This window comes from Fulmarus glacialis, unplaced genomic scaffold, assembly GCF_000690835.1.
Source record: "Fulmarus glacialis isolate BGI_N327 unplaced genomic scaffold, ASM69083v1 scaffold3670, whole genome shotgun sequence".
NCBI lineage: Eukaryota > Metazoa > Chordata > Aves > Procellariiformes > Procellariidae > Fulmarus > Fulmarus glacialis.
In genome coordinates, this window is record NW_009188201.1 from 110,351 (window position 1) to 129,011 (window position 18,661).

The following is an 18,661-nucleotide window of genomic DNA, read 5'->3' on the forward strand; positions in this document are numbered from 1 at the left end:
CACTGCCCTGGACTGCGTGCTCCGCATCCCATCGCAGGGGAGAGTCAAGGTTGCCTTGAAGTACATCAGAAGCAGCCAACGAGTTTAGACAGATTGCTTAAACCTGCCCTCTTGATGGTGGGACCCAGTACGTGTGCCCTCTCTCCCAGGAGAGCATCGCTGGGAGCGAGGAGGTGAGGGGCACTGCTGATGTGTGAGTGTCCCCTCGGTCGGGGCATCCTAAAATGCTGGGCACAGGAAGAGAAATCAAGTTTCTTTGAATGGATGAAATGTTTTCCCACCGCACACAGTGACTTCAGTCACTCCTGTTGGCTTCAGCAGGGTCATGAGTTTACTCTTACTTTTAAATAGATTTGCATTTATGTTCTTGGCCAACATAATTATGCTTTTGCCTTTGTCTTGCAGATTATCAGTCTTCCCTTTTTCCTGTGTTTCACCTTCTCTGTCCCAGAGGGCTTGCATCTCCGGGATAAATTAATATCTGGAGACATGGTGTCTGTTCCTGAGCACAGACATGAAACCCCAGCTCCCCTCCCATCACGAGGTTAGGGGCGGTTGCAGGTGGCTCACATACACCGCAGTGGGGCCTGATTGCCCTGAACTCACCGGAATTTTTCAAGTTGAAAAATTTTATACAAATATTAGTTTGGTGATAATGGATGTTGTTCTTAATACCTCTTCCAGTTTGCAAATCAGTGCTTTTTCTTATTTAAACATTCACTTTCATAGCATTATGTCAGCCACAGCTCTCCTTAGGTTGCACACAAGTTCTCTGTTGAATTTGCAGTCCCTAGTTATAATGCTCAGTACAAATCAAAGTTTTTCCTTAACAGGAACAAGACCCAGTGGTGTTTGGAGAAGAGTTTGCCAAGATATCTCGTGCTACGCTTCAGATCAGATACTCACTGCTGCCATACTTATACACCTTGTTATTCGAGTCTCATGTTCATGGAAACACGGTGGTGCGGTCACTGATGCATGAGTGAGTTTGGAGTCTCTCTTTTTTATCATATTTTACTCACAAAAGTAGTTGAGCTTCTATAAACTAGTTGATATCTGTTTGAGAATAGTCACAGTAATATTACTGCATGCTCTCTCTTAAAAATAACACTTTTACAGTGAAATCTAATCAAATTATATGCACAAAAATAACTAATATATGCAGTGGATTTTCATGAAAATATAACCTATATTTGTTTCCATTGGAAAAAAAAGTAAGGAGAATTCTGAAAATTACTTGTCTCAGGCAAATATGCAGTTCTTTTTTATTTTAAAAATAGGAATCACATACCTGTATTTCCTGTATTTGAATTAAATCTATGAAATCTGTATTCTGGTCCAGAATGCCAAGAAGGCCTCATACAGAGAAGTCTCCATTTTCCAATCATCCACAGCATTTGCATTTTCCAATTTAGCACTTGCATCTGCATGCTATGTATGAAACCTACATCTGTGTCCACAAATTGTACAGAGATAGAGATGTTTGAGTGCAGAAGCAGGTGCAAAACCGAGATTAATAAATACAGACTGAAAAAACCCTCAGAAAATGTGACCTTAGATTTTTGGAACAACTAATTTTTTCTGTTTGGAAGAAGCAGGAATCAAAGTGAGGTTTAGTTTCCCTCTCAGCATCTTTTAATTAGCTTTTTACCTGCTTTTGGTAAATTTTCTACTTCAGAATGCTTTATGCAAAGACTGGAGCAAAAAGAGTGCAAATAATACATATGAAAGGCTACTGCCCGAAGCTTGGACACAATTTAGTCTCATTGGTGCAGGCTACGTCCTGGACTGTTTAATGTTCTTTTTCCCGTTAGGTTAAAAACATTTTGGTTAAAGGGTAAGGCATTTTTTTCAAATTAAACTGAGATTACATGAAAGTGCAGATGATTTAAGTATGGAAAGGATATGCACAAAACCTGTTTTGCCTACTCAGCGTAATGGCTAACTGATAAATTTTAAAAGCAGTATCTTTCCCCTTCCTACTCTGCTACCTTATTTAACTGGGTTACATTAAGGAGAAATTTTACAGGTACTCATGTCTTACAAGGGTCTATATGCTATTTCAAGTATTTGTTTTAGCTCTATTTTTGCTTAATGAAATTTGTGTTAGTAGTTGGAAATGACCGAGTTCATTTTGGCATTATTAGTAGCTAATCTCTGCTAATACAGAATTACTTTAGTGATGTTAAAGCTGCTGTTCTGACCGTTCCCAGCATACTTGTAGTCTATTTGGGCCATATCTACATTAGCAAATTTCCAGATTTGTTTTGATTTGAATTGCAGAGCAGTCTCAGATGCGGAGACTTCCGACAGGTGAAACTGAGCTGAAAGGTGCACTCCAGCCATTGATGGGAGTTTAGTCGGTGGGACCAGACTGGGATTACTAGGAAATTAAACCCCTGAAATGCACATAAGGAGTGTAGGCATCAGGAGATCAGCACAAACTGTTTCACTACCCAGGTCCCATTCTAGTGGGCACATCACTTGCTAATGTTGCCATAGCTAGATCCTAAAATGGCTTAATAGTATTTCTTACTATTATTACTTAATTCTGGTTACTATTGTTACTTAATGAGTATTTTTTACTCATTATTTCTAATTAATATTTCTAATTAATTATTTCTAATTAATATCCATTGGTTTTAGTGTGTCTGCTCAAGTAGAGAAAGTGATCCAGATGCTAACAGGAGAAATGTGGGTTTTAGAGAAAGCGAGAACTGAAACAGAATTTTAGATGTACGGATGATGGAATTTTACATCAAACCTTTCCCTTACTCGTAACAAATACAAAGGAGAGCTAAAAATGCACTAGTTTTTCAGGTGGAGCTCTTATGGGTTCACAAGCCTCACCGTGAAAACAACTCTGCCTGGGCAGGAAGTCTCCAAGTAATAGCTATTTCATGTGGTCATTTCAGATTTTTCATTTCATTTCAAATATTTAGGTGCTTATTTCACACAACAAACAAGAACAACATCCCAATAGATTCCTATAAGCATTTTAGGTGCCTCTGAGGCTTTCGCTCAGTGAAACAGAGGCGCCAGTGGCTCAGCTGTCCAAAAAGACCGGGAGGTGGTAATCCATTACTGGAAGGGAAAGTCTGCTTAATGGCTAAACAGGGGCAAAATAAGACAGAAGAGAGGCCAGCATCTAACCATAGGAAGCATGCAGATGGAATTAAGCACCTTTCGTAGATCACAGATATGGCTTAATGGCTTATATTTTCAAAATGGGAAAGTTCATTTGTTTGCTGAATTTGTGCTCGTGGTTGCTGTAATTGCAAGAGAAAATAGTGCTGAGTTAGATGGTGAGACGCTTGTTTCCACGTGCAAATAAGATCGACTTGTCTTTTGTCATAATTTCTTGATCAGCTTTTTCTCCTGAAATCTCCCACAACAAAGTATATTGGATCATATATTATTGGATATTATAATTTTATTACAGTGAAATTAAAACAGACACACTAAAGAAACTTTTAAACAAATAATTTATATGTCCTTAGAGAGTGATATGTTACTATGCAACAGCCAGTGTGAATTTGTCAAAAACGAATGACGGTAAACCAGCCCAATCACCATCTTTGACAAGGCAGCAGGGCTGTTGGATGGGAAAGGGGGCAGAGGAGCTTGAGAAAGCAGGAGGTACAAGGTACCTTGCTTTTAGGAGGGCTTGGGACACACTCCACGTGACATTCTTATAAGCTAACTAGGGAACAAGGATCCGTTATGAATTTCCTCAGACATAGGCTTACAAAGGATTGAAAGCCTATTTAAATTCTCAAGGCTTTTATGCTAGATGAGTGGAGGTTCCTGAGATGGGGAGGATCTCTCCTCTTTCCCAGGTGCTATTCAATATTTTTATTAGCTGATGCATGGTGGAATAGAGATCTCTTCCCAAGCTGGCAGATGATGCCAGGCGAATGGGACTGGTAAGCACTCTGGAGGACATGAGCAGAATCCAAAACGATTTTAATGCATTGAATAAAATGGACTGAATTCCCTAAGTTTTCATCCATTCAGGAAAGGCAGCTAAAAAGCGCGATATGTGTGAATGTTGCTTTCTGTTTGTCCTGCAGAAGATTTCTAATGTAAATCTGTGAAAGGTGCGGGAAGCCAAATCCAAGGATTTTCACAAATGCTTTAGATCCTAGAGCACAGCGTTATTCCTCTGTGTTCCCTCTCCTGGTCCTGGCCCCTGTCCTGCTCTTTGGCTCCCTCAATAAAGTCTCAACCCACTGCACAGAAATTAAGTTAGTTGTTTTCCCACTGCTGCTATGCTGCAAAGAAATCAGCTCGAGCATTTTGTGAGGGTTCTGGTCTGCTCCAGTATGGTAGGTGCTACTGTAATTTCTGAATCTCTGTCCAGCTTTTGGCATTCCCTCAACCAGGAAAAATATTTGGACGTCTTGAGGAAGCAGATTTCTTGTCACAGTGAGTAGTATCAAAATATTCTGCAAGTTCTATAAAAATGTGAATTAACATTGCGTATCTCACTTTCAACACTAGATTTACCTCTGATCAGCAGACTCACGGAATAGATACTGCCTTCCTTTGGGGACCGGCTTTTATGATTGCTCCAGTTCTTCAAGAGGCAAGTACTGTAATTAAAAAATGCCATCATACTGGAATAAAAGAAATGAACTGTGCTTAGGGCATTGGATGACATTCAGGGCATGTTTGCTCATATCCACCCATTTCTTCCCTTCAAAGCTTGAAGGGAAGCTTGCAGGACGCATTTCTGAGCAGCACAGACAGTACAGAGCTGCCCAGCGCTTGAAGTGGGAGGATGAAAGTGAGGGCACGGCATTTCCCTGCTATTCCAAGCACCAAATGGATGTAAACAGGCTGGATGCTGCCCCTCGTGTGCTCCTCTTATTGTGCTGACAGCTCCCTCCAAGGACACACAGAGAGCAGTAATTGTCGAGCTAGGAAGAAACACGCAGATGTTAAAGCAAACTGGTTTCCATATTACCACTCACCCACAGCGTTTTGGAACTGCAGCATCTCAAGGGCTGTGCTAGGAGTTTCCCAGCATCACAGGCAAAGGCAGTCATTACGGAAATGGTAATGACAATGTTAGCTGCTAATATGACAGGTTTTAAAAGGCAGCATTTTCCTATGGCTGTGCTGGGCATGGCTCTGGGGTCAGGGCTCTCACTGCTTGGCTGGAGCAAGGGTGGGTTTCTCTCCTTGCCCCACCACTGACTGCTGACACCACCAGAAAGGTATATCTGAGCAGAGCTAAATGTTTGCATGTGAGGTATCCTAGAACTGTTCGCAATCAGCATGCTGCCAGAATATCTGATACATTTTCTAGATGCTGCTGGTGATCAAACATATAAACAGGTCACTGCTAGTCACCTTTTTTTATCCAGCCCTTGTGCCTCTGTGAATTTAAAAGGAAATTCTTATTCCTGCATCTAAAGCCATTCTGACTCCACTGAGGCACTTCATTCGTCAGTCTTTCATCTTCAGACTGCCCCAGGTTTCTAATAGCTGATGACTAACAAGGAGATTTCACAGGGTCTCAGACCAGCAAGATGATGAAAGATGTGAGAGAAACCTTCCACAAAGAGAGGGTGACAAGCCAGGGGTGGCTTCCTGCAAAGAAGTGAATGAAAGGGAACATTACAAGGATATATAAAATGATAGAGTGTCTTGATAAGGGGTTCCTAATGTTTTTTGGGGGACTGCAGCACAAAAGGAAGGCCAGGTGCCTGTGGCCCAACGGGGGAAGCAGAGCTTTGGAGGCAACACGTTACTGGGTCTTGCAGTGGGAGAGAGGTGGCAGCCAGGGCTTATGCCAGCTAGCAGGGCAAGGGGCAGAAGTGAGCTGTAAGCCCCTCACTGTGGCATTGCAGGCCAGCAGTGACTGCGTCAAATATTCAGCATGGCACTCGCTTGTCTAGAGAAGATGAGTCAGAGGCAGCTTTCCCTTTGGCTCAGGGGCAGCTTTCCCTTCGCTCCTTGAGACCTAGGGCGTGAGCAAGTGAGACATCCATCAAAGTTAACTGCCTTACACAGTGGCTTGTTATTTAGGGAGTCATGAAGGCAAGGTTCATCACGATTCAGGTGGTGGTTACACACTTCTCTGCAGACCAGAATATCCAGGGTTGTCACAATAATGCAGAGAAAATATGGAGAGAGGGGCACTTTGACTTTATAGGGTTTTTCCTTCAAGTTTTCAAGGCACTTTACAGATTAAGCCAACCTTTAATTGTTAAACAGCTAGTAAGATCTAAACAGACAGACACTACCCCAACCTTCCTTACTGCAGGACTAGGACACTTTGCGTGAAACACCCAGCACTGCCCACAGGAGACAGGCCGCAGGACAAGACAAATTTCCAGTTTAGCAATTCTTGTATTCTAATGTGAGATTTGCATACTTTAATAAATCAGTTATTTCTTACTCCTTCTATTCTATATATATAAAAATCTCTAAAATGTCAAACGGTAACATTGCCTTAACTTTTCTCCTCCATCTTTACTTTTTATGCTCCACCTGCTCCCTGGGGTAAATCTTGGGGGTAAACCATAACTCTGCAAAGGGGCAGACATCTATGTTGAGAATCAAAATTAATCTCTTTGTGAGAATAAGCAACTAGAGACAAAAAAGGAAGTATGTTTTGATTCCAGCTTTTCCTGGAGTTATTAATTCAAAGTGCCTTTAGCGTGATTTCATCCCTGCAGCAATATCATACAACGCATGCTGCAAAATGAAGTACAGCAATGGTGCAATTAGCAGCACATTATTTATTATTATTTATCTGCAACTTTAAATTGTTGCCAAGAAGACAAATATCTGTGTATCCTCCTTGCCAGATCTTACTCTCTGCCTGTTTCTGCAACAGGAACGGTGCAAGAGGCACTGAGCAGTGGTGTCCCGCCGCTCCGTCATCAGATGTGAAGTCCTGTCTTGCAAAGGCTGGCGCAGACCTCACTGGGATTGCTCAGATGTTAGAGGAGTGCACCTAGGCCAGTTACGTTCGCAAGGCATAGAGCTATGTATTAGACCAAAATAATCATGCCACAGAACTGCGGTAAAACCCCCAAACAGGATAGGCTCGTCTGTTTAACATTATAGATCAGCCAGCACTAGTCCACTGCTATGATAATAACTCAGCCATAATATCCAAGATTTGATGTTATTAGAATATTCAGCATACATCTCTCCATGCGCAAATATAATAAAGCTAATGTAATATCAGAAATGCAAAAAGAAAAAAGACTTTAATCACTTTATAACAATTACAGGGAGCAAGATCTGTGGATGTATACTTCCCTGAAGCACCATGGTTTGACTACTATACCGTATGTATTTTTAAGATTCAGTTTCTTACATTTTTTACATAATTCAAAATGGTACTATTCCAGCAAAATAACTTTTATCAATGTTCAGCAGTATTTTTACTTCAGCATCTGTGTTTAAGAAAACTAGAGCACAAAAAGTCTACATCAGGCTAGCTGGGAGAGTAAATTACGCAGCTTTCAGTAGCATTTTATTTTCTGGTTTTGGTTTGTAAAGCTTTAAAACACAGAGAACTGAATTTTCAAGAGAAGCCTAGAAATTCATGAAACTGTCAAGATTTCTTTCTTTTTTCCTCCCTTAATGCATGTTTTAATTCTTGTACTGATACACTTCCCTGCATAGAAACAGAGACAGAAACCTGAGTCGTAGTCCTGAGAACATGCTGCAAACCATTTTGTGCATGCAGTTTTGCACATGCATCACTTTTGACAGAAGGCATATTTAGAGAGAGGAGCACCCAAAAGATGCTTCCAAAAGCTGCAGAACAATCTGTTCTGTGGAAAATGCCAGCCTCTTCTAGTTTCAGGGGCTACAGGTTTTGACCTTTCGAACACCATCCCCAGTACTGCATTTCCAAAAGTGCTCAGTTTCAACCTAACTACACTCTGCTGCAATCTGCAGGATAAGACCAGTGTTGGCTTCAGCAGAGATGCTAAGAGCTTTTGGAAATGTGAGCCCAGGAGCATCAGGCTGTTGTTAACCACACTGAGCGATGCTGGCAGAGGAGAGGGCAGGACAGAAATGCTCTCAGAGGAAATTCAGACTTATTTTTAAAGAAGTTTGGTCATTTTCAGCATTTGGCTGGTGTCCTCAGATGGATGTTCATCCACCCCTTTCCCTTTTGTCTTTTCATAAGAATGTGGCGCTGCGAGGTCAAGCATTTCATTCAGCTCTCCTTGTCGTGGTTCTCTCTGAGAGCCCCTTGCTGGGCTGGGTGCAGGGACGGCAGCCCCAGTGTCCCTTGCCCTGCCTACGGGGCACACCCCCGGCATTAGCAAAGCCCAGCTCCCAGCATTTGGCACGTACTTGCCATACACATGACGCTTATCCAAAAACAAGGTTGAGTACTAACCATAAGTTATAATTACCATTCACAAAGGGCAAGAGCAAAGCCTTCCTGTTATCTGCTCTGTATGTAAGCCTTGCCTACACCTGGTTTTGAGGCATTAAACTAGGAAGGAATAATGCAGATAACTTATGCTAGTTGTCTGCACGTATACAATTTTCACTCATTGAATGCTGTAATGACTTTTTGAAAGGGGAAGACTTGTCCTTAAAAGAGAAGAAAATCTACAGTTTACATTCGAAAATGATTATGAATCACTTACCTTAAACTGAAATGTGACAGGCTCCATATGCGTAAAAAGAGGAAGCAAAAGTTTCTTTTGCTTTTTGCTCAGTGTCTTGATGAGGGTTTTTTTCACAGCATATGGAATAATGATATACCATTTTTAAAGACAATTTGCTATCTTTCATTCATGATGCTTCTATCTCATGCATATGCATAACTGCAGGGGCTAGATCCTCTTTCATGTTAAAAAAAGGAACTGGAATAATACCCCTGAAATCCGCTTTTCTGTTTGCATTTTCACTGATGTAATTGAGATTAAAATGTACCCCTTGGTCTCTTTTTCAGTGGTATACGGTCAAAATGTATAGTGCCCAGATTTGAGGTTTTTTAAGTACATTAATTTTTGCAGTAGGGTGATAAACTGCCAAGTACGTGGAACAAGAACTATGCTGCTGTGGCTGCCCCGCTGAGCAAGATCCCTCTGTTCATCTGTGGAGGCTACCTCCTGCCAGAACAGGCACCAGCCACGACCACTACTAAGAGGTAACGTCAATCTATGTCCGTCACCAAACAACCACAGTGTGGGTCAGACCCACAGAGAGCCAAAAAAGCAATCAAAAGAAAATGCAGAAGAGAGGCTATCTGCAGCTCCCAGCTGCCATCCCAGGTGATAAGCACAGTATTTTTATCCCACTATTCGCTCCATTGCATTAGGAGAAGTCACCCCAGAGATGACCCACATCATAGTTCGCACAGCTGAAACCTACTCCTGACTCCGAGATTATGCTCAGAAAAGCTTTTGCACCTCTTACTGCCACACTGACCTGCTGCCAGTCATTCAAAGTAAACATATGCAAGTGGAAAATGCAAAACTCTTCTCCTTGGATGTATCTATCCAATGCCATGGGCAAGGTGGAAAAGCTCAAATCTCTTTTGAGGAAAAGGATTTCCTCACACCAATGGATAATATATTGGCCTCACACCTGAACCATGCTCAGAAGCTAATGTGAGTAGTGAAGGAAGGGAACAGCGCTGTGCAGGAACCAAACCAAACCATAGTAAGGTAGCACCCAGCTGCATCCCAGACTGCCCAATTATCATACCTTAAGGCCACTAAAGAAGGGGAAACTTATCCACACGAGCACTCAAAAAGTGGGAATTTTACACTTCAGTGGGACAAGGGACGGTAAACTTTTCATCATCATTTCAGGAGACATTTTGGTGAGCATGGTTGTCATTCTTCTGGCCTTTTTTGTAATCATAAAAGGTCTTGGCCAGTCATGGCCTTTTTTGTAAGCTTAAAATTGGAGCTAATTGTGTTCAAAAGTTTTTGCTAAATAACTCGGGACAGTGCCCACCAGTTTGTACTGACACTTCTCATTGTGTTTGTCAACAGCCGTCTGAATCCATTTGGGCTCGTTATAGCCCTGGATGAGCAAGGAGAAGCTTCTGGGTCTTTATTCTGGGATGATGGTGATTCAATTGGTAAGCCTGGTTCCCCTCTGTGAAGCAGTGTCTGTATACAGGGCTCTCCTCAGGCCGCCTTTTCAGCAGTATAATGGCACTGACTCCTGCTAGAAATAGCTGGAGAACTGACCCTAAGTTGAATGTTACAGAGGTGAGAAGCAGAGTGCAGCGTTTTGATATGAGAAAGGTGTGACACTGGGAACAGCTGGTCTGCTAGAGAGGGCAATCACTCATGTCGTGTTCCCCTGAGATCACCCTAAGGAGACTAGAGGAAGAGATTAAATAACCCACAAATCATCTTAGTCTGATGTTAGCCACTCACTACAATTAATGTGAACTGATTATGGATTTTGCTCCCTGTTTTGATACTAATCCTCCTTGTTCTGTGTTTTGACAGATGCTGTTGAAAAGGAGAACTACTTCTTGGCTAAATATACATACAGCAAAGTAAGTAGCAACATAGAAGGTACCTACAAACATACAGGTAGCTGTATTTTAGTGTAGCCATTGTAAGGTGCTGATGTCTAACTCTTCTCTGGAAAGCTTTTTTCTTATAGCTTGGCCTTTAAACCTGGTAAGCTACCTGATGCTTTCATCTACAGACAGCTACAAAATAATCCAACTATGATGCTGCAGTTTTGTGTTTGCTTCATTGAGTATCATAGTGACACATCATTAATGTCCCTGCTGTGATGTGAATCTGAAAATCCACTTTTTCAGCTCACATGTTTTTCTTTTTCCTGAGTCGCTGCTTATGGGGACGAAGGATCTTTTCCTTGTCTTCCTCCTGTGAACACTTTCAGTCTGATGGGTGGGAGAAGGCTACGTTCCTCTCTTCAGGATATCACAGCAACTTTTTAACTTTGATCGCTTGAAGCTTGCATTTTGTGGCCCAGAGAATTACATAGTCTCACTTCTTTAGCTTGCATTTCCTTGTCTGACAGCATGGAGATTGCTCCCATGGTTGGTCTCCCGCGGAGTGATTCAGCACGCTACCAGCAACCCACTGTGCTGATCAGATGCTCCACGCAGCACAGAAATGGATTAGCCCAGGGTCAGTGCACTAATGCCTTTCACAGAGCGCTCACTTCTGTGCAGACATGTCCTGAGAAAGCTCAATAGAAAAACCCAACAGTCTAGGCTTCAATTGAGAAAAATGCGATAAAATAAATCTACTAGCAGCTCATTAAGTATATGATAGTAAGTTGTGGGAGTTAGTGTAAAAAAACTTAACCTACTTCAGCAATCTACACAGATCATATTTTATCTACAATTGCAGTGTCTGGTAAGAGATAGGATATTGTATGTAGACTGTGGCATGGTTTTCATGCCGTGTATTCCTAAAAGCCCGAAAGCAGTCTACAGAAAATATCCAAAAAATAAAATCATGTTAACCCCTATTGTGATATTGCTCTTAGAATGTTTGTCTTCCAGGAGTGAGAGCAAGCCAGAGTAAACTGATGGGTTTTATGACGCAGTTTTGTATATTCATGAGATATTTTCCTGGAACTAATACCACATGTCTAGACTTTAAATTTAATTTTTAATTTATTTTCATCTTGATTTACCAAGAAAAAAATTTTTCTTCTCCTTCAAAAAAGGATATTTCAACAGCAAAAAGGACGGAAAAATCACTTCAGCTTTCTGTAGTTTGCATATAGTAATTTACTGCAGGAAGGCTACAGAAAAACAATATCCAGTTTTATATTAAATTCTGATCTGTGCAAATTAGATTGTTGATTCACTGGCACTTCCATTTCTCATTGCTTATATTTGACTTCTGCCTGTAAATTCATGACTGAAGTCCCTATCTGCATTCCAATAATCTCTAATGTTGATTTTTTATTATGTGTTTATAAAGAAAAAAATCCATCTCAAATAGCAAATGAGAAACGTACGAAAGTCTTGGTATTTGTCGCACATTTCTATATTCCTAAAAAATTGTGGATGAATAATTTAATCACACCTAGTTTTAGGAGAACAGACAAGTTTTGGTCCCTAAGAGATTTACTGATAAGGTCTGACATCATAGCATTTACCCTGAACGCAGCACAGAGTGTTGTGCAGGTAACAGCTACAGGATTAGACCCTCTCATTTATATTTGCATTTAAATAACCCAGAAGTACAAAGAAGAATTCAAGACTAGTGCAGGCACTTAAGTCTCAGAGAAAGATTCAAGCTGCCTGCTCTCAGGTACTGTCTCACTGCAGTCGGTATTTTAATTCACTTGACACCTCCATTTTGACACGCATAAGGGCTAAGTGACCTAAGCCAAAGTGCCCCAAGTCAAAGCGCCCCATATATTAAGTCTACCAGTCTAGAAAAATACGTGAGCCAGATGTGTAAGATCCGTTGTACTTCAGGGATGAGCAGGGAGAGCCATAAACTCTGCCTCCATTCCCAGAGGTGGCAGACAAGGCAGATGTGCTCAGACCATAGCAAGTGACTCCAAACACTAAAGGGATGGTGATGGGAAGGCTTGCCCAAGGAAATGGAAGCTTCTGAAAGAATACACTAGCCACTAGTCAACTGAATAGCCTGAGAGCAAGTTCCTTCTAAAACTGGTCCGATTTTCAGGGGGAAAATGTTGGGGGGGGGGGAAGGTGAAGTTCATAGGACCAGAGCAAGACAATAAGAAAGAAAAATCATGACTCTGCTGCTCAGAAGTGCAGGAGGAAGTCCTGGTTTCTGGCCTCGGATCCAGGACTTGTTTGTGCTTTGCATTTATGGGGCTTTGAGTGATATCCGTAAGTTCCCTCCCTCTGATGAGAACTCAGGACCTTCCTGGGCAATTGCTTTAACCACTAGATGCTTGGGGAGGAGAGGGTCACTCATTCCCCTGGACCATCACCTCCTTGTCTCCCCAAGACTGTCAGATCCTTGGTCCAGAGGGACAATGGTGCCTACTGCAGACTCCTGGCTCAGGGCCTCGGAGCTTGAGTACAACTTTATTTATTAATACAGTTGTAATCACTGAGTTCAGCATCACACTGAGTTTGCTGGGTCCATGTGGCCACCTTGAGCTAGCTCTCCTGCTTGGCCACATCTGAGACAACAATAAATCACTGTAGAGAGGTGGTCCCTGTACTAAACCCCCCTGTATGCTGGAACTTTGCCAATGGGGAGAAGACACCATATATAAGTACCCTAACACATTCTCCAGAGGCTTTTAGAGGCCTCTCCCCATTTGCTCCATAATAGCCAACATTCCTTATTTAGGCAGTTTAAATCAGTGTGCTGGGGATTAGCACTTATTTTTAGTGCGGATGCCTGAAATAAGCAGTCTAAGCACAGCCCTAAGTTACAAATACTGTGATCTAGCTTCTGCTCCCCTCCTACCATGCACCATTGAAATAACACAAGTAATTTATGCAAAAGGTTCCATCATGGGTTTCTCCTTGGCATATTTTTAAAAAGTCATGATTGCATAGCAATTCATCATTTCCTGAGCAGTGTAATTCATCTTTATTTCCTTAACAACTTTGATCGCATAACAAATGCAATGATTCCTCTTCATTGCTTGTATGGGAAATTACTGTCACTGGTGATCCAAATGAATTTGTTTAATGACTTTGTACGTCCCCTTGATACACCCTAAATACGGGATACATAGTAAATAAGAAGTATAACAAACAAGGCTCTGGGGACATATGGTGTTCCTTCAGTGTCCTTAAAGCTGGGACGTACATAGCAGAGATTTCTAGCAGGAGCTGTGGGGATGTGGGACATAAAATAGGGGCAAAATATCTAGTAGCTGATGTTTGTGGAAGATGCTAATGGTTTAAAGCAGTTAGTTGTGGATGTTAACTAAATCCACCCTAAGGTCACTATTTGAATCTCTGTGTCTGGATTTTGGCTTTGCATATGCCACTGCACCCTGTAAATGGGTACAAGAACCAAATTTGCATTGATTACAAATAGAAAAAACATGTCCAAGAAGATTCAAAATGAATGTTGTAAATGCTATTTTGTTTCTTACTTTGTTAGTTTGTAAAGATACATGAAATCTTACGTGAAAATTAATGTAACTGTTGTTTTTCCTTCACGGTCTCAGACTTTAATGTCTACATTGGAAGACATTCTATGCGTTCATTGACAAAGATGAGACCACAACAGTAACAGTATGCAGTAAGTCACCTCCAAAGAGTTGTCGTGGTCCTAAAATTTTCTCTGTGGCTTTTTCCAGGGAAACCTGAAGACAGAAATACTCAAAAATGGCTACCGAGGAGTTGACACTCTGAAGTACAACAAAATTGTGATTCTTGGCCTGACACTGAAACCTCATGCTGTTGCTCTGAATGGAAGAGCCATGTGTGGAGATGCTTTCTCTTATGAGCTGAATGGGGTAAGAGCTGCGCTGAGCAATTATGAAAAACCCAAGGGAAAGATAGATAGTCAATGAGTAACAGGAACAGTTTCTCATCCACACCCCTTTACATTTCCAAGGGTAAGCGGACACCAATGCTTGATACAACAGTCTGAGTCTTGGAGGGGGAGGGGAGGGGTGGGAAGCGACAGCAAGAGTTTTTTTAGGAAACTTTAACCTTTGCTCTCTCTTTCATTTAGTGTCTGCCACTTATACAAGTTTTTAAACTAATGAAATAATGAAAAGAAGATATAGCTCCACAAATTGGGAGAAATGTTAGCAGTTTTATGGGCCTTATTATCATTCTGATAAATGAGAAAAGCTCTCAAAGTTATATATCAGCTGCTGAAAAGAAATAGCGGAGGTATTTGCTTACAACTACTTAGTGTCCAGAAATTATTACAGTGTAGCTGGCTCTAATGAGTGTCTCCCTATCTTCAGAGGAGGGAAAGGTGAATCTCTGCTGTACATTTTTTCCTAAGAAACTATCACCACAATGAGACAACAGTTACAGTTTTAGCATCTTAAAGTGTCCAACCTCAGTGTCCCAGATAAAAATGCATGACTGCTTGTGCAGTGCTCCTCCTCTAGCACCAACAAGGAGGTGCCCCAGCGGGGGCAGACTGAACACCCCTAAAGAACAGCCATGACAGCTTCTGTGGTTCCAATTTCCTTTTCCACAGAAGAATAGACAAAAGGAGCAACACTAAATAAACTTCCCTTGCTCTGGTCACTTGTCCTATATCTGTCACCAGCCACCAAGCTGAAGTGGGTTGTGCACACTCTGTATGAGATGTGGTACTCACATCTCAGCACTGGCCTGCATTTAGGGAGCTCCCAGTACTGACACTAGAAGATGCCACTAACTCATCATTCAATCAAAGATAGTTGAGGCAGCAAGCAATGGATGTCACCTCTTATGTTACTCTACCCACCTGGCTTAATGATTTCAGTTTATTTGCAACCAAAGCCTGATCCCCATTATACACACCTGGTTCTAACATTTATTTTATTGAAGGAATCTCTAAAGGAAGAAAATTGCTGAGAATACATTTCTGCCTTGGAGAATTGTAAAAAACTCACTTTCAGAGACGATGTCATAAATAAGTATAATCAGTATTGCCTCAAGGGAAGAAATTGTTTAACAGCCAAACTGCCTCTAAGAAACCTGAAAGCAACATAAATGTGGCAGGGTAAAGAAAACATTCCATTGAGATGCGCTTGAAGGCACCAATCACAGAAATCCAGAAGATAACTGCATACTAACAGCATCACATAAAAAGATGATTAAGAAAGACTAAAAAGCTTGTCACAAAAGTATCATTTAAAATTTGATTTGAGCGCAAAAGATAATCCCAGTGACTTAAGAACTATTTCAAATAATGGAGAAAAAACCACCAAGCTGCTGTAGTAGGAAAGGTCCAAAACTGCACAAAAATTACATTATTTAAATCAGACAGTAACCTAAACCAGCTAAATGTATTCCTCTTACAATCCTAAGAGATTCAGTCAAACCTCTCCCACCATCCCTCTACAGATGTTGTAATGCCATTACCTATAATCCTCTCACGTTTGAGTCTCTATTAAAAAAAAAGAAAAAGCACTAGCACCTTGGGTTTAGATCTTGAAAACTTACAATCCATGTAATTAAAAAAATAACAAAATCTAAAGGGCAAATTTGCTACTTTCTCACAGGCTTAATGAGATAACATTCTGTATAATAGTTTAACAAGCACCAAGACTGTACTGTTTGAAGGGATGTTGCAGAAAGTAACTTCTACCATATTGCTTTTGCTTTACAGAAAGCAAATTTGCCTAAAAGCAGTGCTTAAGTGCATAATTGAGCCATAGTTATTTGTATATAAATAGAAGCAGTTTGCTTAGTAATAAGCCACTTCTTTCTCTCTGATTCATGCAGCGCTACCCTGATCTCACATTTGTAATATCACAGAATCTTCCTATTATTAGGAGTCTCTTATCTTTTTCTTTCCCCCTGGAGTACCGTACCCTAAGAGCCACAGGAACTGTATTGTAACTGCAGCAGGGATGCTAGAGGAGCACTTCTGTTGGCCGGGCTTGTGCTGACAACAAAATGACCTGAGCATGGGAAGGTTCTCCTTTCTCTTCCACTTGCATCCCCTGCTGGGAAGTGCAGGGAGGTTCCCACTGTCCGTAGTTCCCAATGTCCGTGCAGTAGTGCAATCTGGAGCAGCTTTCTGGCTGCCCGTCACTTTTGGGTTAGTGTTTGGAGGGGGTTGCAGTATTTTTGTCTGGTTCTGGCCCTGTATTTGAATAAAAGGCAAATCACTCAAGAAGTGGACTTCCTGCTTACCAAGTAGTGGTAGTGTTTGTGATGAAAGGTGAAAACTTTACATACTTTGAAGAAGTGATCTAAGCATAGACTGTTAGAGTGATGTTAACATGAATTTGTGGGTGGGCAAAGAAATAGCTAAGACGTGTGAATGGATATAATGCATTTTAAGAGATTATTAATTCTGAAACATAAAGAAGTGAACTGGTGAAGTACTGAAAATGGAAATTATGAGAGTAGCATAAAATACATCAAAATTAACATTGAACAGATCGAGAGCAGGACAGGTATTGTATTTATAATTTCATATTTAACTCATGTTATTAATTAATTTTAAACTGTACCTGAATTTCTAAAAGGGATGTTCGATTGGATACAGCAGTAGAAAAATGCATACTGCCATCAAGTCAGTCTTGCCTACCAGATGAGGTTAAGGGCATCATGAAAGTCTAAGCTCATTTCCCTTGTTCTCTGTTTTGAGCTGGTCTTTTTTAAGTTAACATAAAGTCATTCATTATTTTTGTGTCTTTTTTTTCACAGAAACTCACTTTATGGATTTCTGCCCCACTTACTCAGGAACTCAACATTATGATTTACTAGAATGGTCAGAAAACACTGACATAATTTAGCATCCCTGGCCCTCAGATATTGATCTTACTTTGATTTTAATGTAAAAAAACATTTAGCCATTAAAACATTGCTTATGTACCTGATCACTGTTCTTTTCCTATGTAGTATTTGCAACTCAGTATTCTTCAAACAAAATTTTCAATAGTAGTTAATGAGTATTACCCTAAACTGATGTGTGTTCAAAATAGCATAGAAGAAATCGTCCTGAAAGTTCTCTCTCACTGCAGATGGAGATAATACTTGGAAATGTTCTCAATGGGACCATATTTTGGACTGCATACACTGTGGGTTTTTTTTTTTAAACCTATGGTGGCAAAAAAAAAAGGAACAACCAGGTAGTCAGCTAAACTCACATAGCCCTATTCTGGGGGAGGCAATGTGTGTTTGTCAGGAGAATGCGTGGGAAACACAGCTAATCAAAGTTGGGATACCTAGATCTACCCTGAACTTCAGCTATTTCTGGCTGCAGAATGATCTCCCAAGACCATAAGAAGCTCCAGCTTGTGGAAATGGCTCTAAGGAGTCACTGTTATTTTAATAATATAATACATAATCGGCCATTAATACAATATGTAATACATATCATATATAATAAATATAATATTATCTGAAATAGTATATAATCAGCTGGTATAAATCAGCCAATAGTTCCAGGCTACAAAATCTACAACTGTAGTGATCACTTGCCGTTGTCTCCTTTTCTGTGTTCCTGAACTGTAGTAAATGCAGCCCGGGCATGTCTTGGGATCCAGTGATCACAGAGAGAATTTTTTGAAAACTTGGGGGATTTCTTTTAAGAATCTGGTTCTCTCTGGAGACTTTTCCCAGTGTTAGAGTAGCTCTTACCACAGCAAATGGTTGATGCCCTTAAATGTACACCGTGACTTCCAACAGGAGGGATCCACATCATGGCAGGGTCAGAGCTTCACAAACTCAGCTGTTCCCACGCTTTTAACTCTAAGCTAAAAACCTCTTCTTACTTTTGTTGATATTTATTCGTAAGAAACCTGAGTCACAATTTGCAACTATAAGAGCTTTAATAGTAAACAGACACTCCAGTAAGGAGGTTGGGAAGGGACTGTGATCCAGTTTAGGCTGCTAGCACCAGCTCTCCCTTCCCCAGCAGTGAAGTTCCCCCCAGAACATTGCAGGCAGTGTTAAGCTTCACCTCAAGCTCGTTAAGGTGCTCGTGACTCTTCCTATTCCTATCTCTCACCGTAACAAAAATGTATGGAAAATTCTCTCGTGGCAGAAATGCCACGTCACTTCCCAGCAGATGAATTCTGC

General features: G+C 41.0%; 1 protein-coding gene across 1 annotated transcript in view; it reads left to right on the forward strand.

Moving 5' to 3' along the window:
• The window catches only part of LOC104076702 (putative maltase-glucoamylase-like protein FLJ16351), a gene marked incomplete at its 3' end in the record, with an annotated part of 57,914 nt that extends 43,502 nt beyond the window's left edge, over positions 1–14,412 (forward strand). The window contains exons 16-21 of the mRNA XM_009577653.1: positions 834–982; positions 4,504–4,588; positions 9,012–9,142; positions 9,996–10,084; positions 10,464–10,513; positions 14,254–14,412. Coding sequence (XP_009575948.1) covers positions 834–982; positions 4,504–4,588; positions 9,012–9,142; positions 9,996–10,084; positions 10,464–10,513; positions 14,254–14,412 — 663 coding nt within the window. The remainder of the gene's footprint in view (positions 1–833; positions 983–4,503; positions 4,589–9,011; positions 9,143–9,995; positions 10,085–10,463; positions 10,514–14,253) is intronic.
• Positions 14,413–18,661: the final 4,249 nt, after the last annotated feature.